General features: G+C 35.4%; 2 protein-coding genes across 7 annotated transcripts; both read left to right on the top strand.

Moving 5' to 3' along the window:
* The first annotated feature begins 5,257 nt into the window (after positions 1 to 5,257).
* Positions 5,258 to 6,321, top strand: LOC142630555 (NADPH-dependent aldehyde reductase-like protein, chloroplastic). The gene has a single exon (XM_075804556.1). The coding sequence runs from the start codon at positions 5,390 to 5,392 to the stop codon at positions 6,194 to 6,196; it is 807 nt and encodes a 268-aa protein (XP_075660671.1). The 5' UTR covers positions 5,258 to 5,389; the 3' UTR covers positions 6,197 to 6,321.
* A 2,501-nt stretch (positions 6,322 to 8,822) lies between these two features.
* LOC142630607 (pentatricopeptide repeat-containing protein At4g13650-like) lies at positions 8,823 to 16,966 on the top strand. 6 transcript variants are annotated; one of them, XM_075804632.1, is made up of 5 exons: positions 8,823 to 9,084; positions 9,242 to 12,458; positions 12,973 to 13,615; positions 13,853 to 13,929; positions 16,534 to 16,966. In XM_075804632.1, the coding sequence occupies exons 1-2, from the start codon at positions 8,959 to 8,961 to the stop codon at positions 12,338 to 12,340; spliced, it is 3,225 nt and encodes a 1,074-aa protein (XP_075660747.1). In that variant the 5' UTR covers positions 8,823 to 8,958; the 3' UTR covers positions 12,341 to 12,458; positions 12,973 to 13,615; positions 13,853 to 13,929; positions 16,534 to 16,966. The 6 variants fall into 6 exon arrangements, with proteins under 6 accessions (XP_075660747.1, XP_075660744.1, XP_075660745.1 ...); XM_075804629.1 differs by adding an exon at positions 14,417 to 14,830 and having other exon boundaries at positions 12,973 to 13,929; XM_075804630.1 differs by lacking the exon at positions 16,534 to 16,966 and adding an exon at positions 14,417 to 14,980.
* Positions 16,967 to 24,138: the final 7,172 nt, after the last annotated feature.

Raw genomic sequence — 24,138 nt, 5'->3', positions numbered from 1 at the left:
GCTTCCACTAAGTCCTTCCTTAGACACGAGTTTTCAGCCTCAACAGACTTTGCCTTAGATTAAGCGACGACCACCAAGGACCTGGAAGATAAAGACATGGCTGAATCTCACATCTCTATGGAATGAAATCCAAGGAAGCGCCAAAGGAAAAATAAATAAATAGCATACCTGCACCAACTTGTGGATATGGCGACTAACAAGCTTGTGAGAAGGTACAGCAGAAAGGCCCTTTAGCTCCTCGTCAATGATGACGTTATGGGTTCAGCCAACGACAGTAGCTTGGTCCTCCCAAACACTCTTCCCAACCTAGCCTTTCCTTTTAGAACAGGTAATGAGAGGAGCGACGATCGATGAAGGAAGCACAGCCACCACCTCTAGAGAAGGAGTTGGGGAAATAGAAGCCTGGAACAAGGCTAGACGGGTAGGCCCTTCAAACTTTCCTTCGCCAAATTTTTGCCTCTTTGCATCAGGGGCCAGTGAAGATAGAGGCTCACTCTTCATGCTCTTCAGATGAGCATACTTATCCTTGCTTTGCCTAGTCGCCATCTCTGCAAAAGACAGACACTCATCATTATCAAGAAACTTTCTCGTCATAAGAAGTGCGAAATCGTCAGTGTAAGGAAAATTGCTCGTCATTAAAAAGTAAAAAGATCATACTCCTTTCTTTGAAAGCAATCTTCTCTAGCACCAATTCAGAAGGTTTGGGTCCAAGATGGCACTCGTATAACCGACGAGCACCTACAAGACCCATAAAATCCTTAGATGAGAGAGTAAGAGCAAACTCCAGAGCAACTTCGACACGTCCTTGGTATCACTCCTCCAACTTAGGTTGCTCAACAGCTACAAAACAAATAAGAAAGGAGGTTAGAGAATTAGAACGAGTAAAATGAAAAGAAAACAGAGACGGGAAAAGAAAAAGAGCGCACTAAGAGTGGGTATTTCCCATCTTTGCAATAACCTTGGGACGCCACCCCAAAGGTCGTTGCTCAACGTCTCAAATTCTCCAGACTAAAAAATGTAACGTGATTTCCAATCACGAAAGGAAGCAAGAAACTAATGGACTATATTAGTTTGCTTATCCCAAGGAGAGAGTTCAAAGTACCCGTAGTGGTAGAAGGCTTCAACTTATATAAAAACAGGAATTCATTCAGGGTAATCATCTCCCCGTCATGAACTATGAACCATATGGCCATGCAACTGAAAACCATCTTTCGGGCATTAGGAACAAGCTGCCCAGGAGTGATATTAAGATCAAATATAAGGTGGTGTATGAAAGGGTGAACAGGAAACTTAGTCCACAAGAGAAAGCAGTCTCATAGAAGCTCACCTCCCCGTGAGCAAAGCTACATGCTTTCTCACTAGTATAAGGCAATCTAGAGACAGCCTCATCAGGACTTTGGAATCTCCCTCAAATGGATTCCAAATCCTTGTCATCTAAGAAACATTCCTCAGAAAGAGCATGGAAGGGAGTCACAGATGAGGATAAAGAAGCTCGTAGAGAAGAGTGAGTACGTGAAGGAGTTGAGGACTTAAGAAGTTTTAAAGAAACTGGAGGTTTCAAAGAAGAGGATGGCTTCGCTGGAGTAATTTCGAAAACAGAATCACTATTAGAAGAGGAACTAGACTTGGACTCACCAACCCTAGCCTCAATTTCTCTATCACTCATCTCTACATGATAAAAGATCAAGAAGTGTCGAATCAAGGGATAAAAATCAAGAAGCACAGGCTTAAAAGCAGCACAATCACGGGGAAGAAATGACCCAACTTGAGGGCGTTTTCCAGCAGACTTCTCAAGAAAAACTCCTAATCTAGCAAAGAAGAAGGAAACAGAAGGACATTCACACCGAACCAAAGATAAATCAACCATAAATGGAGTTCTAAGAAGGAGAATCTTATCGAGATTTTGAGGAGCAAGGAGTTTTGATACTTCAAACCTCAAATATGAAAACGACACAGAGAGAATAAGGAAGAAGATGAAGAGTTTTTCATTTCTCTAAAAAGGAAAGCTCGGTTTATGGCGCCAAAAGCTCAAGAAGCATAAAAACCTTCACACGCACAACCAAGGCATGAGCTACACATAGCCCATACTTGACAAAAAAATCATGTCTCCATTAATGTGATGGGACAAAAATTTCGGGAAGAGGGAAAGAAATAAAAAATGCCAGAGATATTCCTTTACTCGTCTCAAAGAAGGAACAACTAAGGAATAAGGGGGCAACTGAAGACCCACATTTGATCAGCAGACCTTCAGTGAATTTGGTTGACTATAAGATTGCAGACCATCAGTAAAATAGGTCATCAATAATACTGACGATCATTACATACATTAATGATGTAGTCTTAAATCCTTTCCTTAACAAGGTCTGAACGCTATGGAGTTCAGCAGACAACCTCAAACAGCTAAGCTGACCATTGTAAAACTGCTACAAGACTTTAAACAAGGATATAATGGCATTCAACAGGCTATTCAAAGCCTTCAACATCTGGCACAATAAATGCCCCACGCATTTATTCACAGACATGCTATATAAGGCAAACAACAACAAGTAAGCAGAGATCGAGGCATACACCTACACACTATACTCAGACTATCTCTTACATTACTTTGTTTCTCAAGGAGATAAACTGACTTAAGCATCGAAGGCTCCCTCATGATCCTAGGTGCCCTCTCACATTGTTTCTTTGAAACAGGTACTAACGGTTTTCCATACCAGTGACGAGGAGCATACTGACGAGTTGCAGTTTTCTGCTTCATCACATAATATTACGGAGGAAAAGAAAAATACAATTAATTTAAATCATGAAAATTTCATTTGATTAAACAAAAGCTACCTATAACATGTATGAAGGGCAGAATGAATGGTTCACTTGAAACCACCAAAATTACTTGAAAGTTGAAACTATCATGTTGCAAAACGTATTTTATGGTTGAAGAGTATATACCTACCCTCAACATAATCTTCAAATCCAACCCTTATTAATCTTAATCCAATCAAGCACCAAATCTTTTAGTACATATTTTTCTTAAACACAAACAAAAACAAAAAAAGAGGAAGAGAGAGAGAACAAAGATAAAGAACTCATTAGAATACCAGCTAATTAATCTAGCAAGAAAGATGCTGAATAATATGATCAAGATGCTACCTAATTTGACGAGGATGATGATTAATTTGATTTGCACTCAACTCACTATAATAACATCCAACTAGAATATTTTCACAAAAGATGCAAGATACATTATGATGTTTATAACTTATATTTTAAAAAATAATAAATAAAGAAAATCTTTATTATCAAATTCAGTTAGGACTTAAAGAGACCAACACAAAACTAAAAAAAAAAAAAAAAAAATCTCTATATAATAATAAAAATAAAAATCAATTTTCAAAATACATATTACTTCTAATATTTACAAGCTTATAAACTAAACTAAAAAAAATTGTGGATGTGAGTACGTGTGATAGTATATAGGGCAAATTACAACTTATTCACCTGTGGTTTAGTTAAAAATTAAGTTGCTTACCTGTGATTTAAAATTTGACACTTTGTCCACCTGAGGTTTGGCCGAAATTTAAGTTGCTTACCTGTGATTTGAAATCCCATGATGTAAGTGGTCTGTTTGATTCTTTTTGATCTTGTGTTTTTATGTTTTTTTTTTTGTTGTTGTGTTTTTGTGTTTTTGGAGGAGAGAAACATAAAAGTGAATCAAAATCACATACTTAGGGTGCGTTTGTTTTGACAGTAAACCAATTCCGGAAAATGTTTTCAGCATTTGCGGGTGTTTGGCAACACCGGAAATTTTGGTCAAACGGAAAAGAGGAAGCGTTGACCGTAAAACAGGCCCTCCCCACCCGGAAAATAATTTCCATGTGTATTTTACCTTCAAATTGAGTTTTCCGTTGGAAAACACAGAGAAAGAGAAGGAGAGGGAGAGAGCAACAACCACACCAGAAAAGAGAGAGAGAGCTAGAGGGAGATCGCCGGGAAGCCAAGATCACGCCGTCCTCAACCCAAAGGCTCGCCGGCGAGCTCGCGCCGGGCGAGATCGAGGCGCGATCTCGCGCCGTCGAGCTCGCGCAGGGCGAGATCGAGGCGCGATCTCGCGCGGTCGAGCTCGCGCCGGGCGAGATCGACGTGCGATCTCGCGCCGTCGAGCTCGCGGCGGGCGAGATCGAGGCGCGATCTCGCGCCGTCGAGCTCGCGGCGGGCGAGATCGACGGCGCAAGATCGCGCCTCGATCTCGCCCAGATCGCGCGTCGATCTCGTCGATCTCGCGCCGTCGAGCTCGCCGCGCCGGCGAGAAACCCTCCCCACCGATCTCACTCTTCCTCCTCCCTGTCTCACCTCCCTCTCTCAATTTGATTTGGCCGGTGATTTGATTTTTGTTTGTTTAGAAGATCATGGATTTTAATGTTTTATTATAAAATTTGTTTGGAATGTGAGAAAATGGTTGAGAAAATGTGAAAAATCAGTGAAAATTTTGTATTTTCATAATGTTACCAAACACTTGAAAATATTTTCCAAAGTTTTTTTTAAAATGCCACCAAACACCTAAAAATATTTTCCTTTCCCGAAAATATTCTCATTTCCTGAAAATATTTTCCGGAATTGGTTTACTGTCAAAACAAACGCACCCTTAACCATGTTTTTAATAGATGTGAGTTAAGGAAATCTAACTAAACTAATTTGAGGTAAATAAAATGTCAAATTTCAAACCACAGATAAGTAACTTAAATTTTGGTCAAACTACAGGTGGATAAGTTGTAATTTGTCATATATATTATCACACTTACATCCACAATTTTTCCCTAATATATATTTCTCCTTTCTATCCCACTTTCATTAGTTGTGCTTTTCTTTTCTTTTTCCTTTTTTTATACATTCTTTTATTTTTCTTAATTAATTTCTATTTCTATTTTTTTTTTTTTTTGAGAATTCTATTTCTATATATTTGGTACGGAAAAGTCAGGCTTTTATTACAGCGATTAAATAAAACTGACAACATGTCCACGAAAGTGTGATATAATATTGCTGTAGTGAGTGCGTTATGCTTTATTTAAATTATTTATATAGACAATTTAAAAAGAATATATTACGTAAGTTCCAGTTAACTCAACTGTTAAAATGGAACTCTAAAAAAAAAAGAAAAAAAAAATTAGAAATCATGCGTATGCGATGACATATCTCTTTTTGAATATTCCCATTGCTCAGATCTCTATGGAGCCAGTCAATAAATATATCAGCTTTCCTTTATACTAATTCAACTATAAAAAACACCGTACAAATCCAATAATCACCCATCAGGCTCAGGCCCATCGCAATCAAACCTATATTTTCGTTTCGTAATATCCACTCATCTCACTGAAATAATCTGATCAATAATTCAGATATGGCTGAAGCTGAACACAGTTCCTCATCGGCTCCTCGACTTGACGGCCGAGTAGCAATCATAACCGGTGCCTCACGTGGTCTTGGCCGTGCTATAGCCATCCATCTCCACTCCCTTGGTGCAAGGGTTGTGGTAAATTATGCTTCAAGCTCAACACAAGCAGATCTTCTAGCAAATGAGCTCAACGCTACCTCAACCAACCTTTCACAACCTCAAGCAATTGCAGTTCGAGCAGATGTTTCAGACCCAGATCAGATCAAGCTTCTCTTTGATAAAGCTGAACAAGAATTTGGTTCAGGAATCCATATCCTTGTAAACTGTGCTGGGGTGCTTGATCCAAAGTACCCAAGTTTGGGGAATACCACAGTGGAGGATTGGGACACAACATTTAATGTTAACACAAAAGGTTCATTTCTGTGTTGTAGGGAGGCTGTGAATCGATTAAAACGTGGAGGTGGTGGAAGAATCATCATGATATCAACCTCAATGGTTGGAGGGCTTCTACCAGGGTATGCATCTTATGCAGCCTCTAAAGCAGCCGTAGAGACAATGACAAAGATAGTGGCTAAGGAGCTCAAGGGTTCTGGAATTACTGCCAATTGTGTTGCACCAGGACCTATTGCAACTGAAATGTTTTTTGCTGGTAAAACTGAGGAAACAATCAACAGGATTGTGGGTGCTTGTCCTCTAGGCCGACTTGGAGAGCCCAAGGATATAACTCAGCTTGTTGGCTTTTTAGCTAGTGATGCTGGGGAGTGGATTAATGGTCAGGTCATTAGGGCCAATGGTGGATTTGTTATTGTTTAAACACAATTTCTCTCCACCCTTCAATTCATTGCTCTTGTCTTGCTTTTCATTTATTTTATTTCTATATATTAATTGCACCTTTGTTTCTCTTTTTTGCTCAATATATATATTTCACCTTCGTTTCATTTCTCTTTTTGCTCAATGTACATATCATCAAAAAATTAGCAATGAACTTTTGTATTCATTTTTCATTGGTAACGAAAGGCAAGTAAGACTTGCAAAGCGTATTAAACAAACTTTGATTAGTGGACAGTTGATATTAAAAGTGTGACTGTGTTGTATTGCGTGATGCTTTCAAATATTTATCTGGTGGATGACATTAATTAATTTTGACGACTACACATCTAATTATAATATATAAACTTTGACCAGTTTCTTGTAATTTTTAAATCTAATAAGTCAGTGGTTGGAGCCTGAGCCTTCTATTAAATAAGAATATATAAATAAATAAATTTTTTAGGTCAGAAATAAGATGACCTGAAGCATCATGACTAGTGCTCTGTTTGAGAACCATCTTGTAGTTTCTTATTATTTTTGCAGAAGGGCATGCGTGAACCAATCTTGTTTTTTATTTTATATTTTATTTTTGGCTAAATTGTAAAATTGAAAAAAAACAATACAATAAACTAGCTGTCCAGGGCAAAAGAAAAAAAGGACATAAGAACAAACAAAATTACTTAAAGCCTCTTTGAGCGCACTAAGCTAGAAACACAATGAGGAGGATTTCATAGACAAATTTAAAAAAAAAAAAAAAAAAAAAAAAACTGAGAATTTACCCCACTTAAGGCTTTAGCAAGCGTTTTAGCAGCCACATTCCCCTCCCCTGCCTATTCATCATAGAAAGCTAAATTCTGAACTCGCCGCATTCTATATCAAGGCATTCATATCATCAATTAATTAAGAATATTCTCAATTTAGAGTTGTGCGTGAACCAATCCGAAAAATGGACTCTAACCTAATCTAAGTGTATATATGTATGAAACTCTCTCCTGGAGACTTGAACCTCGGCTTTTGCCCCTGCACCCCACAAGCATTTATACTTGTGGAGTGACCATCGCACCAAAAGTTTGTGGTGGTACTGTTTTTTATCTTAATTTCATCAATGCTTAGTAAAAGTGATTACTGAACCTAGTCACCAATAAAATATCCAAAATATAAACCACTATAATTGAAATCTAATATCCAAGTATCCAACATGAATGGAATTATAAATGTAAAACAATTTGATTGGCCCGATGCTGTTCGACTTATGGACACTCCTAGATGTGGAATATAATAATTTTATTGTTGTAGTTAGAAAAAATATAATACAAACAATGAAATTAGATGACATGATTAACATGAAAACAAAATCAAACATGAAGGGTTAAAATGAAAATTTTGAAAATTAAAAAACCAAAATAGAAACAATCCCAAATTTTAAGGACAAAAATTATATTCTTTATGAATTGTCAAAAAATATTTACAGTATTAGTATTAATTTCAACTTTCAATCCAAAATCAAAGTACCTATTTTATAATTTTTTTTGCACCACTTACTCTTTTTTTTTTTTTGAGAAGCCAACACTTACTCTCTTAGTAAAAGAAGAATTTCCCTTTTTTTTTTCAATGGTTATTATTTATTTATTTATTTTTGAAAAACAGTAATACTTACTTGACACACAAATACAAAAATAATAATATATAGATCTCTTTAAACAACTTATAATATATTATATAATCAGAGTAACTAATTTTTGTAATAGTAGCTTGAAATAGACTTATAGCCTGTTTGATAAAGTGATTTAACAACTTATTTTTAAATTTTAAATAATATTATTTGTATTTTCATTCACTTTTACACCCATGCATATTTAAAAAAAACTCGTATTTTCATATCATTAGAACAACTTTAACAAACCGCTATTTAACTTCTAACACACTTATGTGGCGTTTGGTACGGGGGAATCCACATTACTCTTGGCATCTAGATTCCTAAGAATGTGATTCCTAGAAATCACATTCCTAAGAATGTAACTATTCCAATATTTGGTTTTATTGGGAATATCTTAAGATTCCTAGGAATGTGAGATGATAACGCTTAGTTTATTCCCAGGAATCTTAAATGAATTATTTATTTTTCCTATTCTATCCTTAGATTTGAATGTGAACTACCAAGTTCTTAAAAAAAAAAATCTTCCTCTAAATAAATAATGAAAAACCAAATATAAACTATTAATTATGAAAAATTCATTAAAATTATAGTCTAATATTTCAAAATGACAGGTACAATACAAAAATAACTATTTAAATTCTCAAATACTTTTATTCTTAATAATAATTTTAAAAGAGTTTAATCCATAATAATTTGTTTTATATTTTATGTTAATTGCTTAAATGATATAAAAAATGGTTAAAATTGTCAATTTATAAAAAATACAATTTCCTTTAACCTTGGGAATCTGGATTCCTACCTGTTTTAAAGGGAATCCACATTCCTACTGAGAGGGGAATCCAGATTTCCCTGGCATCTGATTCCTTAGCGTGATTTGCAACTAAACATGGGAATCTTTAAACATTTCTAAGAATTCTAAAATATTATCCCGTATCAAACGCCACATTAAGAGGTTAAAATAAACGCAGATTTTGCGTGTGTTCTTCTTGTACAGTTGAACTGGTGGTTGTGGCCATGAATGCTAAGAGAGAGTTTAGTTAGATAGACGCTGCAGTGCAGTGCAGTGGGTGAGTGATTCTAATCCAAGAAATCCTCCATTTCCGTTTCCATGTCCATGTTTCTTCTCACACCACTTTCCTTCTCGTATTCCTTATTCCATCACTTCTCGCGTGCATTCAAATACCCAACCACTCTCAATCTCAATCTCAAACGCACTTCTTCAAAGTTCAACAAGGTAACACCTTGACTTCACCCCATATATATATATATATATATATATATATATATATATATATATATATATATATATATATATTGCTTCTAATCTATTTTATATCTCTCATTCCTGGTTTTGCTTTTTCTTTTTTATATGTATACAAAAATTGTTGCAGTATGTACGTGGGAATGTCAGTAGAAAGAATTTAGCTAGTTTTAGCAGCACTGCCGTATCTCATGTGTTAGACGAATTTCCACAACAACAAACTTATGGGAACTCGGAGGGAATTGATCTTCTTCATATCATGGAAATGCGTGGAATTCGTGCTAATGTTGAGACCTATCTATGGCTTTTAGATGGCTGTTTCAATTCTGGGTCTTTATTATGCGCTCAGAAGCTTCATGGAAAGATTTTGAAGTCGAGTTTTGATTTGGAAAACGTTTTGTGTGATCGAATTATTGATATTTACATCGGGTGCGGTGATTTAGATGGTGCAGTTAAGGTTTTTGATGAAATGTGTGACAGGAGTGTATCTTCATGGAATAAAATTATTAATGGGTTTGTGGTGAACAAGTTGAGTGGTCGGGTATTGGGTCTCTTTCGGCAAATGACAGCTGAGAATGTGATTCCGGATGAAATGACATTTGCTGGAGTTTTAAGGGCATGTGGTGGCGGTAATGTTGTTTTCCAGTATGTGCATCAGATTCATGCTAGGATTACTTATCATGGTTTTGGTGCTAGTACACGTGTATGTAATCCATTGATTGATTTGTATTCAAAGAATGGGTTTATAGATTCTGCTAAGAAGATCTTTGATAGATTATGTTTGAAGGATAGTGTTTCTTGGGTGGCAATAATGTCAGGTTTATCACAGAATGGACGTGAGGTAGAATGTATTTTCCTATTCTGCCAGATGCATACATCAGGAACTGCCCCTACTCCTTATATCTTTTCAAGTGTTCTAAGTGCCTGCACCAAGAGAGAGTTATTTGAGGTGGGCAAGCAGCTTCATGGCCTTGTTTTTAAAGTGGGATTTTCATCAGAGACATATGTGTGCAATGCTCTTGTGACATTGTATTCACGCTCAGGAAACTTTATATCTGCGGAACAGATTTTCAGCACAATGCGAAACAGGGATGAGGTTTCATATAATTCACTCATCTCAGGGCTTGCTCAGCGTGGGTCTAGTGGTAGAGCTCTGGAATTGTTTCAGAAAATGCAGCTTCATTGCTTGAAACCAGATTGTGTGACAGTTGCAAGTTTGTTGAGTGCGTGTGCATCTGTTGGAGCTCTCTATATGGGAAGACAGCTCCACTCGTATGCAATTAAAGGTGGAATGTCTTCAGATATTATTCTTGAAGGTTCTCTGCTGGATCTTTATGTGAAGTGCTCAGATATAGATACTGCCCATGAATTTTTCCTTACAACAGAGACTGAAAATGTGGTCCTATGGAATGTGATGCTAGTTGCTTACGGGCAGTTAAATAATTTGAGTGATTCATTTGAGATATTTAGACAGATGCAGATTGAAGGCATGATTCCCAATCAATTCACTTATCCTAGTATACTGAGGACTTGCACTGCTTTGGGAGCTCTTGATCTAGGAAAGCAGATTCATAGTCAAGTTATAAAGACTGGCTTTCAGCTCAATGTGTATGTCTGCAGTGTGCTTATTGATATGTATGCTAAGCATGGAAAACTTGATACTGCCCTGGGAATCCTAAGAAGACTCACTGAGGAAGATGTTGTCTCTTGGACAGCTATGATTGCAGGCTATGTGCAACATGATATGTTTGCTGAAGCTCTTAAACTTTTTGAAGAAATGCAAAATCGAGGGATCCAATCTGATAATATTGGATTTTCAAGTGCAATCAGTGCAAGTGCTGGTATTCAAGCACTCAATCGAGGACAACAAATTCATGCTCAATCTTGTGTCTGTGGTTACTCTGATGATCTTTCAATTGGTAATGCACTTGCTAGTCTTTATGCTAGATGTGGTAGAATAGAAGAAGCATACTTAGCATTCAAGAAAATTGATGATAAAGATAATATATCATGGAATGCATTGATATCAGGGTTTGCACAGAGTGGGTACTGTGAGGAAGCACTGCAGGTATTTACTCAAATGAGAAAAGCTGCAGTAGAATTTGATTTATTCACGTTTACCTCTGCAGTTAGTGCAGCTGCCAATATAGCAAATACTATACAAGGGAAGCAGATCCATGCTATGATTATCAAAACTGGTTATGATTCAGAAATTGAGGTTTCTAATGTTTTAGTCACGTTGTATGCCAAGTGTGGTATCATAGATGATGCCAAAAGAGAGTTTCTTGCAATGGCTGAAAAAAATGAGGTTTCTTGGAATGCCATGATTACAGGCTATTCTCAACATGGATTTGGTATTGAAGCACTTGATTTTTTCCAGGAGATGAAAAAGCTTGGTGTGATGCCAAACCATGTTACCTTTGTGGGAGTTTTGTCAGCCTGTAGCCATGCAGGTATGGTGAATGAGGGGCTTGGCTACTTTGATTCAATGAGAAAAGAGCATGGCTTAGTGCCTAAACCTGAGCATTACGTATGTGTTGTGGATCTTCTTGGTCGGGCTGGTTTTTTGAGTCGTGCAAGGAAATTTATAGAGGATATGCCAATTAAACCTGATGCTCTGGTTTGGAGGACCCTCTTAAGTGCTTGTATAGTTCATAAAAACATGGAAATTGGAGAGTTTGCTGCCCATCATCTACTAGAATTAGAACCTCAAGACTCAGCCACTTATGTTCTCTTATCAAATATATATGCAGTGGCTGGAAAATGGGACTCTAGGGATAGGACAAGGCATAGGATGAAAAATATGGGTGTGAAGAAAGAGCCTGGCCGTAGCTGGATTGAAATTAAGAACTCAGTTCATGCCTTTTTTGTTGGTGACCGTCTCCACCCGCTAGCGGATAAGATATATGAATACTTAGGAGATTTGAATAAACAAGCAGCTAATATTGGTTATGTGCAGGACCGGTATGCCCTTTTGAATGATGTAGAGCAAGGCCATAAGGATCCAACAGTATATATTCATAGTGAGAAGTTAGCAATTACTTTTGGACTCCTTAGTTTGTCTAATTCGATTCCCATACGTGTGATTAAGAATCTTCGTGTCTGTAATGATTGCCATAATTGGATTAAGTATGTGTCAAAGATTTCAAATCGAGCTATTGTAGTAAGGGATGCATATCGTTTTCATCATTTTGAAGGGGGTACTTGTTCATGTAGAGATTACTGGTAAGTGTGACATGAGAAAGTATGTCAAGAGAAGAGGAACTTCATTGGAGCCTACAAAATACATCTATCATCAATGCAGGATTTGTGCCCTCTACTCAGGTTTCCTTTACTTGAAGATTTTGGTATGACTCCAACCTCAACCACTTTAACTATTGCTACTTTGTACATCAATACTTCCATAATTTTTCATCTAGACACCATTTGTTCCTTTCATGTTTGATGCTAAGTTTCTTTTGTCCACTGCAGTCAGCCTTCTTCGGGCTGTCTTTCTTTTAAGTGTCATTGTGACAAATAAGAATTTAAAAATGATCAAAACCTTGAACAATCAAAATACCGGCATTGATTAAAACTTAGGGTGCTGTGGAAGTTGTTGTGTTTGAGGAATTATAAGTACAGATGTCTAATTCAACTGCCTTGGAACAGAAAACATTGGGAAAGAAAAGAACTGGATTGATAAATTTATGCCACATATCCAGCTTTCATCTACAGGCTTATGTTCAACTACATTTTCCATCAGCTATTAAACTTTTATGAGCAAAAAGTAGACGAAATGAAACTCCGTGTGTTTTTTTCAGTAGTTATGAATACTGTATACTCAATTTTTCTTTTTTTTTTAATTGATTGTTGCACATTTAGGGAAGTGAACTCTTCTTCAGGGTTATATGGATGGGTTTTGAAGACATTTATATACTAGCCCAGGTTCCTAACCTCCAAGTCACAGAAAGATTGGAAGGACTACTTTATTTGCACTGGACCTGATTCAGTTCTGGTACCAGTGATTGTGAAACCTGAAGAAGATTGGAGGGGGGCACACAATATTGAGCACGATAATTTGTAACAACTTCTCTCATCAAATTCTGCATGGTTATGGGCCTGATTGGGATAGTTCTCAAATAACTGTTTTCCACTTTTAAAAAAGTAAACCATCACAAAAAAAAAAGTGTTTGTGTAGGTGTTTTAACAAAAACTGTTTTTGGAAGACTTACCTCAGAAAAAACTGTGGAAAAAATGTTTTCAGAATCCCCATAATGGTGTTTTCAGATTGTTTTTGGAAATTGTTCTCAAAAACACAGAGATACACCATCTCATTAATGGAAAACTTATAAATAAATGAAGGGAAAAATGCAAATCCAAAACACGTTCTTGTCAATCTAATGATCCCTTCATTTCTGACAAAGAAAGGCATTCGGGCACCCTTGCCTAGCACAGCATCATCCCCTTAGCTTAACCAGCTGCATATTTGGTGGCAATATGCTAGAAAAATTAAAATTCAGCGAAGGTAATGACCTCCGAACCCCTTCCACAAGATTGTTTTGGTGCTGCTTTTTTTTTTTCTTCTTCTTCTTCTACTTAATCTTTGGACATTACATGGTGTTGCCTCTGGTCTGAGTTTCTCTTTCCATCACTACTCTCTCCTTTCCTTTGAGTAATCAATATTGCACTTCAGTTTTCTTTTCCTTTTGTTGTAATTTTTTCTCTCCATGTTTGGATAATGTGAATGTTTTTTTTTTTTAAGGGCCATTTTTAAAGCAGGAATGAAGGTCTAATTTTGCCTATCAGTTTTGGTGGATGAAAGAGCATGCAAACCAAAAGGTCAGCTTGCACTTACTCTCTTTGCAATTCTTAATAAGCAATTTCTAAATTTTCTCCACTATGAAGTTGTTTGCACTGAAACTTTTTAGTTTTTGGTACATATTTTATTTTAGGGTAATTATTACCTATTGTGGTTTATCTCTATCACAATTCAGCTCACAAATTTTCAAATTGAGCATGGTTTTGTTTTGCTTTGTTTTGTTTTTCCAATTAAAGTTCTTTGTTTGTTTTGGTCGATTTGTGGTGAATGGGTTTGTTTATTTTGCTTCATGGATTGGTTTGTTCTTAGATCACCATTTTGGGTTACCTTATACGCTGATTCTAGTGATGGGAACATGGTGGAGGTGGAATGATGTGGTGGGTCTATGGGTTTTTTGTTTTGCAGTACTTTGACTGGTGAATTTTATTTTGTGTCTGGCTGGGAATTGTATTCTAATTGAATCTAAACTTGATCAAATTTGCTGACATGACCTGTTATATTGCTCAGTTGTGATACTGATAAATTAAGGTTGGTGACTTGGCCGAGGACATGCTATGTCACTGAATAATTGTCACATGCATACACTGATATACGTGACAATTACCTTCCTCCCCATATTGAGTGAAAAGAGGTAAAGGCTGACCTAAAATCCATAAATTCCATCTGGCAGTGAGAGAGAGAGAGCTTCAGTGAAAAGCTAAAACCCAAATTCCAGCTGATTATGTTCTCCTTGACAAGTGATGATCATCAAAAAAAAAAAAAAATGTTCTCCTTGATAAGTGCGTCTATGAGATCAGCTCTCTGTCAACGGTAACTTCTTGAACAAGAAGACTTTACTACTGTGGGAGAAGAGCTGCGCAAGTAATTTCATGGGATAATGATAATTCTTCATGGCAGTTTTTTGGATGTGTAAATTATTGGGTAAGTACTAATTTTTATTTTTTTAAAGGCTTCAAGATGTTTTTTTGGTGTATGTAGCCACTCTATAGGCATTTCTATATGCCTCCTTTAAGGTAAGGCCTCTACGGAAATAAAATAAAACAAATGTGAACTACCTCACATCTTAAGTGAAAGTGATTATGTTTGTAATGTGAATTTTCAGGTTTTAATATTTAGTTGACAGTGGTTATGACTTATGGTTCTTTATGTAGCACCACCGGGGGGGGGGGGGGGGGGGGGTGGGTGGTTGGTCTAGTGGTCATGGGCTCACTCCTATGGGTTTGGGAGGTGGAGGTCCCCAGGTTTGAATCCACAATGAGAAGTACTTAGGAATAAAATTCCATATTCTCGGCTCATGCTCCACTAGCGTCCTCGTTGGGTTTAGGCGCACAGCTATAGTTCATTCGGATCCCTTGCTCCTGTAGGCTTGGGCCCAATGGGTAGGGTGTCTCTATGGTCACACCTAGGTGAAAAACACCAATTCAAGTCGCCTTCCCTTCCCCCCCCCCCCCCCAAACCACTCATTTTTCGATTATAAAAATAAAAAATAATAAAATAAAAAGGTTCTTTATGCAACAACAACATGGGGTGTAAATATTTTGAGTGGTTTGATGATGGGAATATGTGAGCATGGTAAAGTTATGATTCTAGAATTAGGGAAGAATAATGTAAGGCTTGAAAGCTATGAAGCACGGGTGCATTTCGGGATTTGGGTGCGGGAGCGGGTGCGAGACTCGGCAATTTTTGAAAAAGTAGGGTGCGGGTGCGGGGGCGGGTGCGGCGATTAAAAAATTATTAAAAATATTTTTATTTATATTTTTAATATATTGCTAAACATACCTTTTTCACATTATATAAATATATATCAAATTTAAGAGCAATAGTAAATAATAAATAGAATACAAAGAATGGAAGAGAGCCTAGCTAAAGAGTGAAGGCAGAGAGTGGGAGAGAGGCGCAAGAAAAATGAAAAGGGAGAGGGCTGGGTCTTGGTTTTTTTCCAAACGGTGCGTTTGCACCTTTTTTCTTCTTTTTTTTTTTTCGGCCAAGCTAAAACGGTTACGCACCTTTTTTTTTTTTTTTTTGAATTTCGGCCGGTATCTTCCGATTTCGGCCGGTATCGGTTTGCGCCCGATACGGACCGATTCAGGTTGAATCGGCCTGATTTCGCGCGCGTCGGCCCGAATCGGCGCATATCGCGCCGAAAATAATATTTTTTTTAATGTCCGACGCGGCACGGACGCGCAGGCAGCGGCGTCGCCTGCATGTCCCAGTGTTGCGCCGCGTCGGACGCAGGTGCGGCGGCCCAAACGCAACACTCGTGCTTCCCAGCTTAAAAGCATTATTGGGAAGTATCAGAGTAAAGAGTGACTCTATAAGATATGCATTGTAGTGTCTTGGATATTTGCAGTTGGATGCCTACTTCTGTGGATGAGATGCGATAAGGGAAAAGGACATACATATCTAACTTAGGACTTTTTAGGATCTGCAGTTAGGGAATGTTTTCCCTGCCTCTGTTAATAGTTGTAAAATTATTATGGGCCGAAAATGAGTAAATGTAATGACAATGTTATGTAATGACTATAATAGATTATGACAATGTTTGATAATGTTTAACAACTTGTGTGTTTGTTGGATGATGCAAATCATGATTATTGAAAATGTTTTATTTTCTATACCAACAGCAGCACCTGCCGTGGGCTTTACTGACTAATGAGTTATTTGACGGCACCTAAGCCTAGCTCCCGGAAAGAAAGAGATTTTATTCATCTGCCCTCCACCTAGAGGCAAGTCCAAGATCAGAGAAAAAGAAAACTGTTCTCTTTCGGTCATTGAAAGAAGCGCAGAAAATGGTCAATGTGATTACTAGCATTGAGGAGAGCCGTCCCTCTCTGGCTTTCCCCATGTCCTTGAAACTATCCATCTGCGCCTCTGTTCTTGAAAGTAAGCTCCTCTGTAAAGCCATCACTTAGGCACAGGAAGAGGTTTGGAGCCCCTTTATCCATGAAAACTGTGAACATTGAAGAGACACTTTCTTGATGTTATGGTATGTGATTCTTGGATATTTGCAAAGTAAAGGCTTTATAATATACTCAGTTGTGATGAGTATGAGATGAACCAGATACTGTGTACTATGATTGTAATGAGAGGTTTGTGAGCCTCTAGCTTAGTGGACACGTCCAGGGCCTCCAGGCTCGATCCACACGTATAGTCCTGCTCCTAAAGTAGCCCAAAAACAAAAAAACAAAAAAACAAAAACAAAAAGAAGAAGATTGTAACGAGGGGAGCAGTGAGTAGGTTTAGCTACCATTGTATTGTGAAAAGTGATTCTAGTGAGAATGTTCACTTGTCATGACGCATTAATATATATTTTTTAAAAGTAAAATGAATATTTTATCTGAAGGAAGGATTGCTCAAATGCAAGCATCGGGTTTGTTTGGTTGCGTGAGTAGAAAAGTGAAAAGATAAAAAATGCGGATGGGATGGAAAATTAGGAGAATAGAAGAAATTTTAGTTTTCTCTTGTGATATTTGATTGGGAGATGGAAAAGTAGAAGGATGAAAACTCTTTTGTTTAGTTAAGAAGAAAATTGATAGAATAAAAAATGTAGTTTATATAAATTTATTCTTATGCTCTTACTAAATTAAAAAAAAGTAATAAATTATAAATTTATTAAAAAATTGTGTATGGATGTGCATTTCATTAAAAAGAGTATAAAAAATTTTTTAAGAAAAAAGAGAAAAAAACATATGAAAAAATAAAAAACAACAAAACAAAACAGATGAGGAAAGAAAAAAGGGTGAACACAAAAAATGTGTATATGTATACAAAAGGTTTGACTTGTCTCCGGTACTTTTTAAATTTAACTTAACTTTTTATTTTAAATATAAAATGACAAGTGGTAGTGGGTTTTGATTTTTACCTTTTATTTAATTAGTAGGTAATGTGACAATCTCTCATTAAAACAAAATGAAATTCCTTTTTTTTTAAAAAAATACTATAGGGAAGTCAAACTTATATACAAAAATCTAAAACAAATGAGGGAAAAAAATGGATGAAATAAAAAAGACAAAATGAATGAAAAGTGACTGAAAAAGACAAAAGAAAAAAGAAGAAAGAAGAAACTTGTGATAAAAACATAAACAACAAGTGGTTATTTTGGTCTTTTTCAGGCAAGATTAATTTGTTCCCCTTTTCTCTTGAGATTTCTCCTTAAATTGGTGGTAGCATTTTGGTGTGCAGAGGAGAAAATAATGGAGTGTTTGGGGGAGTAATTTGAGTTATGTTATTTGGGTGTTTTTGATATAAGTGTGAGTGAAAAAGTGTATAAAAAAGTGTGTAATGTTGTTTAAAATGTGAAAAATGTTGATAGAAATCTACCAAACAGACTATAAAACACTAAAGCCCCACTAGCTTTCCTTTCCATTTTCTTCTCCAATTAAACACATCAAAATATTGCTTTCTTTCCACTTTTCTCTACCCTTCTCCGTCCCTCCTAAATTAACTTTGGCATCAGAGGATTCTTGGCCGATCCACCTCGGTTACCTTTGATCATGTGTTCTTTTTTCAGGTATCCAAATCAGTCGCTAGCCCTTTGGAGCCCGAAACATCCAGCCTATTGATTTTCCTTGCATCATCATCTACTATTTCAATTGTTGACATATGGCACGGGGATAACACCTTAAGAGATAATGGGGTTGGTAGCCATCAATCTTGCCAAATTTTAATTCCTATTTCGGGTTCCTACCCACCATTTTAAGCCATTTTCTAAGACAAATCTTGCTGGCACTATGCTTTTTCATGCAAGCTTCCAGAATTTGATGATGAGTCCTCTAAGTATGATATACTAGGGAAATACTTTGATTTATAGACCCAGTATAACAATGAGTGTGTATTCTTAAATATTCTTCATCCTTGCTTAGCCAACATAGCTAAATTAAATGAGTGAAGATCCTAAAACCCAATTCCTCCCATCATCTTATGCATACAAAGTTTAGGCCAACTCAACTAGTGCACTTTCTTTTTTTGTGACATTTGACCCTACCAAGACCTGCTCATCATCCATTCAAGATCTTTAAGCAGTCCTTTCAAAAGAAGGCAATATCCTATAGCATATATGAGAATGACTTATAAAACTACTTTAAGCAAAATTTATCTACCAGCCTGAGACATCATTTTATTTCCCTTCCATTCTTTTAGTTTACTTCATACTTTTTCTTTAATTCAAGCAAAAGCCCCTTTTTTTGTTAGACCCCAATGTGCTAGGCAACCCCAATTACTACTTACATTTTGGAACTATCTCAACACCCAAAGCCTGTTTAATTGCTTCTTGAGTCTATATATCATTGTTGTTGCTAAAAAAGAGGGAGGTTTCTTTTTGTGTTAATCTTTTGTCCCGATGCCACCTCATACAAATTAAGTAAGGTTATGGCTTGTTGACAGTCTTCTAATGAAGCATGACAGAATAGTAAACTATCACATGCAAATAAGAGGTGAGAGACACAAGGGTCACCTCTACCAGTTGCAATTCCCCTTATCATTCATCTACTTCTACCTTTTGAATTAGTGTAGTAAGGCCTTCACCACAAAGCAAGAAGAGATAAAGTGATAAGGGATCGCCTTGTCTCAATCCTCGAGAGGGTAAGATGTAACTTGTAGGATTACCATCAAGATGATACAAATCAACCCCTTCTTCTTGTGCCAAAGATCTTACCATCTAGCACAGAGTGATAAATCATGGTTATGCATATCATCTATACTTCTATACTACTATTTAAGAGACTTCTCCTGTTTGGACCGAATTTTTTTTGTTCCAAAATACCCCTACAACCTACTTTTAAGTAGAGGCAAAACTTGAAGATAACAAAGTAAAAATATATCTCTAACTCTCACCTAAAAACTAAATAGATATATACAAGCTTGATTACAATTTAAACGACTTTTAACTTCTTTTTAAAAAATAAAAACAAGAAAACTAATAAAAAAAACCACGTTTTATCAAAAAAAATTATCTATCCTATTAAAAATAAAGGTTATCTACCCACGTTCCTAATTTAAAAAAATATATATATATCCCATGTTCTATCCAAAAAAGCCTACCTTGGCCATTTTTTTTATTTTCAAATTTGCAGATAACTACACTTTTAAAAACTCTTCAATCAAAAAATAAAAACTAAGTAATTTACTAATGTTCAAAATGCTAAAATTATGAATAAAACTACCACTCTCCCTAAGTCATTGGAGCAAAACTTGGTAAAAATGCATATCCACTTACAAGTTTTCAACTAATCGAGATAAATATCTATACTATTATTTAAGAAGCTTTCTCTATTTGGACCGGATTTTTTGTGTTCCAAAATACCCCTATAGCCTATGTTTAGTAGAGGCAAAACTTGAAAATAACACTGTAAAAATATTTTTCTAACTCTCACCTAAAACATTTCCTACAAAATAGGATCACTCTCCCATTAACTCACTTTTTCAAAGTAACTATACATTTGTTGTTGTCCTTTTTTCTTTTTCTTTTTTCCTTTTAAAAAAATCATCCTCACATTTATCTTCAAATCAATTTTTTTTTTAACATCCTCAAGTTTATCCAAAAACTAAAAACTAAATAGATATATACAAGCTTGATTACAATTTAAACAACTTTTAACTTCTTTTTAAAAATTAAAAACAAGAAAACTAATTAAAAAAAAACCACGTTTTATCAAAAAAGTTATCTATCCTGTTAAAAAAAAAGTTATCTACCCACTTTCTTAATTTGAAAAGGAAAAAAAAAAAAAAAAAACTATCCCATGTTCTATCCAAAAAAGCCTACCCGGCCATTATTTTTTTTCAAATTTGTGGACAACTACACATTTAAAAACTCTTCAATCAAAAAAATAAAATAAAATAACCCAAGTAAAATACTAATGTTCAAAATGCTAAAATTATGAATAAAACTACCACTCTCCCACAATCATAGGGGCAAAACTTGGTAAAAATGCATACCCACTTACAAGTTTTCAACAAACCGAGATAAATATGTAAATTAAAATTCCTACACTTTAAGACCCACAAACTCAAGTACGTTTTACCAGTTTTTATCTCACTTTCTATCTCTCATTCTTCTTTAGATTGAAGACATTCAGTTTAACTCTACCTCCTCCTTTCTTTTTGTTCTAATTTCGGATTTGGTTTCTAAACAATTTAAACAGACACTGTCAGAGGCTCCAACAACTTTTCAAGTTCTATCTTTTGCAAGTTCCTCTTTGTTTTGTTTTGTTTTGTTTATCATTAACTTTCTTTGAGTTCTTACCTGTCATGGCTGCCAAGTATCCATAATTTGAGAAGTACTTACCTTGGGTGAATGTGATTAGGGATTCAAGGGTGTTTGATTGTGGATTATTACCCATGGCTGACTTTGAAATTTCAAAAGAAGGGTTTGCGCTTGTACTGACTCTTGAAAAAGGATATTGGTAAGGGTTCTTTCTTTTTGTTTTGGCCTAGAATTAAACACAAACTCCTTTTTGGTTTTTTCTTTTTTTTTAATTTTTTATAGAATTTACGCTTCTTCTCCTTTTTTATATAGTAGGAATTTACGCTTCTCTTTGTAAAATAAGGTGACAAACTAAAACTCACCTCCACTGTGTTAACTAATTGCGTATATCAACTTCATCACTTACATTACCTCAAGTCTTCAATTGCGGCGTAATTTATTGTCTTTTTTTTTTTTTTTTTTTGGATAAGAGGGTTTTCTTTTTTAATAGAAAAGGTTTGCTGGGTTTTCTTTTTTAATAGAAAAAGGCTTGCCCAGGCTCACACATGAATTGTAATCCTATTTTATCAATAGATTAACGCGTCACACACAAAATTTTCCTACTATCCATTGATCATAATTAATCTAATCAATAAATATTGGCGTGGGTTCTAGTTAATTCAGTTGGTAAAGTCTCTAATGATTGTATAAAAGGAATTTACTCTCTAATGATTGGTAAATATTAGCATGAATCTTTTTTTATAGAGGAATTTACTCTCTTTGTAAAATAACGTGACATAACAAGCCTACTACTTGGTTTGGTGTTTTTTTTTTATAGGAATTTTTTCAAGGGATTACACTACTTAATTGGTTTCCCAATTTAAAACAAACACAAACTCTTTTTTTGGTTTTATTTCTATTTTTATTAAAGTTTCCTTTTTTTTTTCTAACTCTTTTATCCCTCTTAGATTGACATATGCACAAATTTATTGGATTGCATCAGAGAGGCATTTGAATGGAATATTAGATAATTTCGCATGAGAGAGTTTACAAAAATTATTTTATAATTCAAAACTCACATGAAGTGGTTGTTATCTAAGAAATTGTTGTAAAAAAATTTCTTTTGTAACAAAAGCTATATTTATCATTTGTATAATTCTATGTGAAATTCAATTGACATTTTTTTAATAATTATTAATTTACTACTCCGTCAAAAATGTTACATACATTTTCTCAATTTTAAGGCTAGTTGATATATTTGAAATTTCAACTCTTTTTAACTTTTTTTATGGATGTGTAGTAAGTGGTTAACTTTTAGGATTAAAACACTACATTTTAGGATTAAAATTGAGCCTTTTACCGTAAAAGAAAAAAAAATTGTTGTTGCTAAATTTTAAATATAGGCTCTTTGTAACTTTTTGTTCTAGATGTGTAGTAAATGGCTAAATTTTAGGATTAAAACACTATATTTTAGGATTAAAGACAACTTGATATCTGTCATAAATAAAGGAACAACAACAACACCACTAAAATGAAAAAAACGTGGATGCACATCTAAACTTTCCTTAAAACTTAATAAAAAAAAAAAAACTAAAACAACAAAGTCTTTCACCGTAAAAGAAAAAAAAAATGGTAGTTGTTAAATTGTAAATATAAGCTCTTTTTAACTTTCTGTTATGGATGTGTAGTATATGGCTAAATTTTAGGGTTAAAACACAATATTTTAGGATTAAATACAACTTAATAACTGTCATAAATAAAAGAACAACAACAACAACAAGAAGACCACTTTAATTGGCTATGATAACCCTTACTATCATAATCATGATCCAGATGCAGATGTTGATGAAGAATGGTTCTAAGGTAGAGATGGGTGGGATGACGAGAGAGAGAGAGAGAGAGAGAGAGAGAGAGAGAGAGAGAGAGAGAGAGAGAGAGAGAGAGAGAGAGAGAGAGAGAGAGATATTCACACAAAAAAAGTCAGAAGCCACTATTATGGACTTTTCAACAAAGCCACTAATGTGGACTTTTTTACTTTCCCTACATTAGGTTTGTTTACCGTATCTATTGCCTTATGATCACAAATGTCAACCTTGTAAAACTTTCTTCTCCTTTTTCCACATCATATTTATCTCTTGTCAACAACATATCCGGAGGAGGATAAATACTGCACTGGCACCCTTGATTCCAGAGGACATTTGTCACTCCAATCCCAAGACCCCCTCTCCTTTGGACACATGTCAAGAACAAGCCGGCCCTTACAACTCAAAGATTATCTTCTGAATGTAAAATATTTTTGTAAATTATTGCCTATAAATTATAGTTACAATTTCATTATGCATTTTCAATATATCTAAATTTATTAGATTTATTCAGAGGATCTATTTTTTCCTCCCCTAAAAGTTAATACAGAATTAAAGTATCATCTTCCAATCATTAAGACATTGATTACTACATTAATAAAATTGCCAAAAACAAGAGATAATTATAGAATATTAGCCTCTAAGCACGTGCTCATGCGTGTGTTCAAAAGCTCTTCTATATTTTTGGGATAAAGGTTAAAATTTTGCATTCATTATAATTTGGGATCACTAAAATTTTCAATTAAAAAAAAAACTAAAGGTGTGATGAGTATTATGTATTTGCAAGTGAAATAATTTTTTCATCACACTCGTAGATTTTTTTGTAATTGAAAATTTTAGTAATCCCAAATTATAATAAATGCAAAATTTTAACCTTTATCCCAAAAATATAGAAGAATCTCTAAGCACGCGCTTTATTAATTGTATCCATTTAGAGTGAAACCCCATTTTCTCCGTAACTCTATGTAAATAACCCCCATTCAACCTAGTAATAAGTCTTTTAAGGACCATTTGACCTACTTTACACCCCACCCCCACCCCCTCTTTTTTCATACCATCCAAGATTTCATACGCTACTAAAATGTTATCTATAATTAATCTTCCCACAACAAAAGCACTGAGTATCAAACACTAGGATTGAGAGGATGTGTTTCAACCGATTAGTTAGCATTGTTTTGGTTGAGTAG

The sequence above is a fragment of the Castanea sativa genome, chromosome 4, assembly GCF_040712315.1.
Source record: "Castanea sativa cultivar Marrone di Chiusa Pesio chromosome 4, ASM4071231v1".
NCBI lineage: Eukaryota > Viridiplantae > Streptophyta > Magnoliopsida > Fagales > Fagaceae > Castanea > Castanea sativa.
The sequence above is the reverse complement of the archived record's forward strand: the minus strand, read 5'-3'. Positions and strand labels throughout refer to the sequence as shown.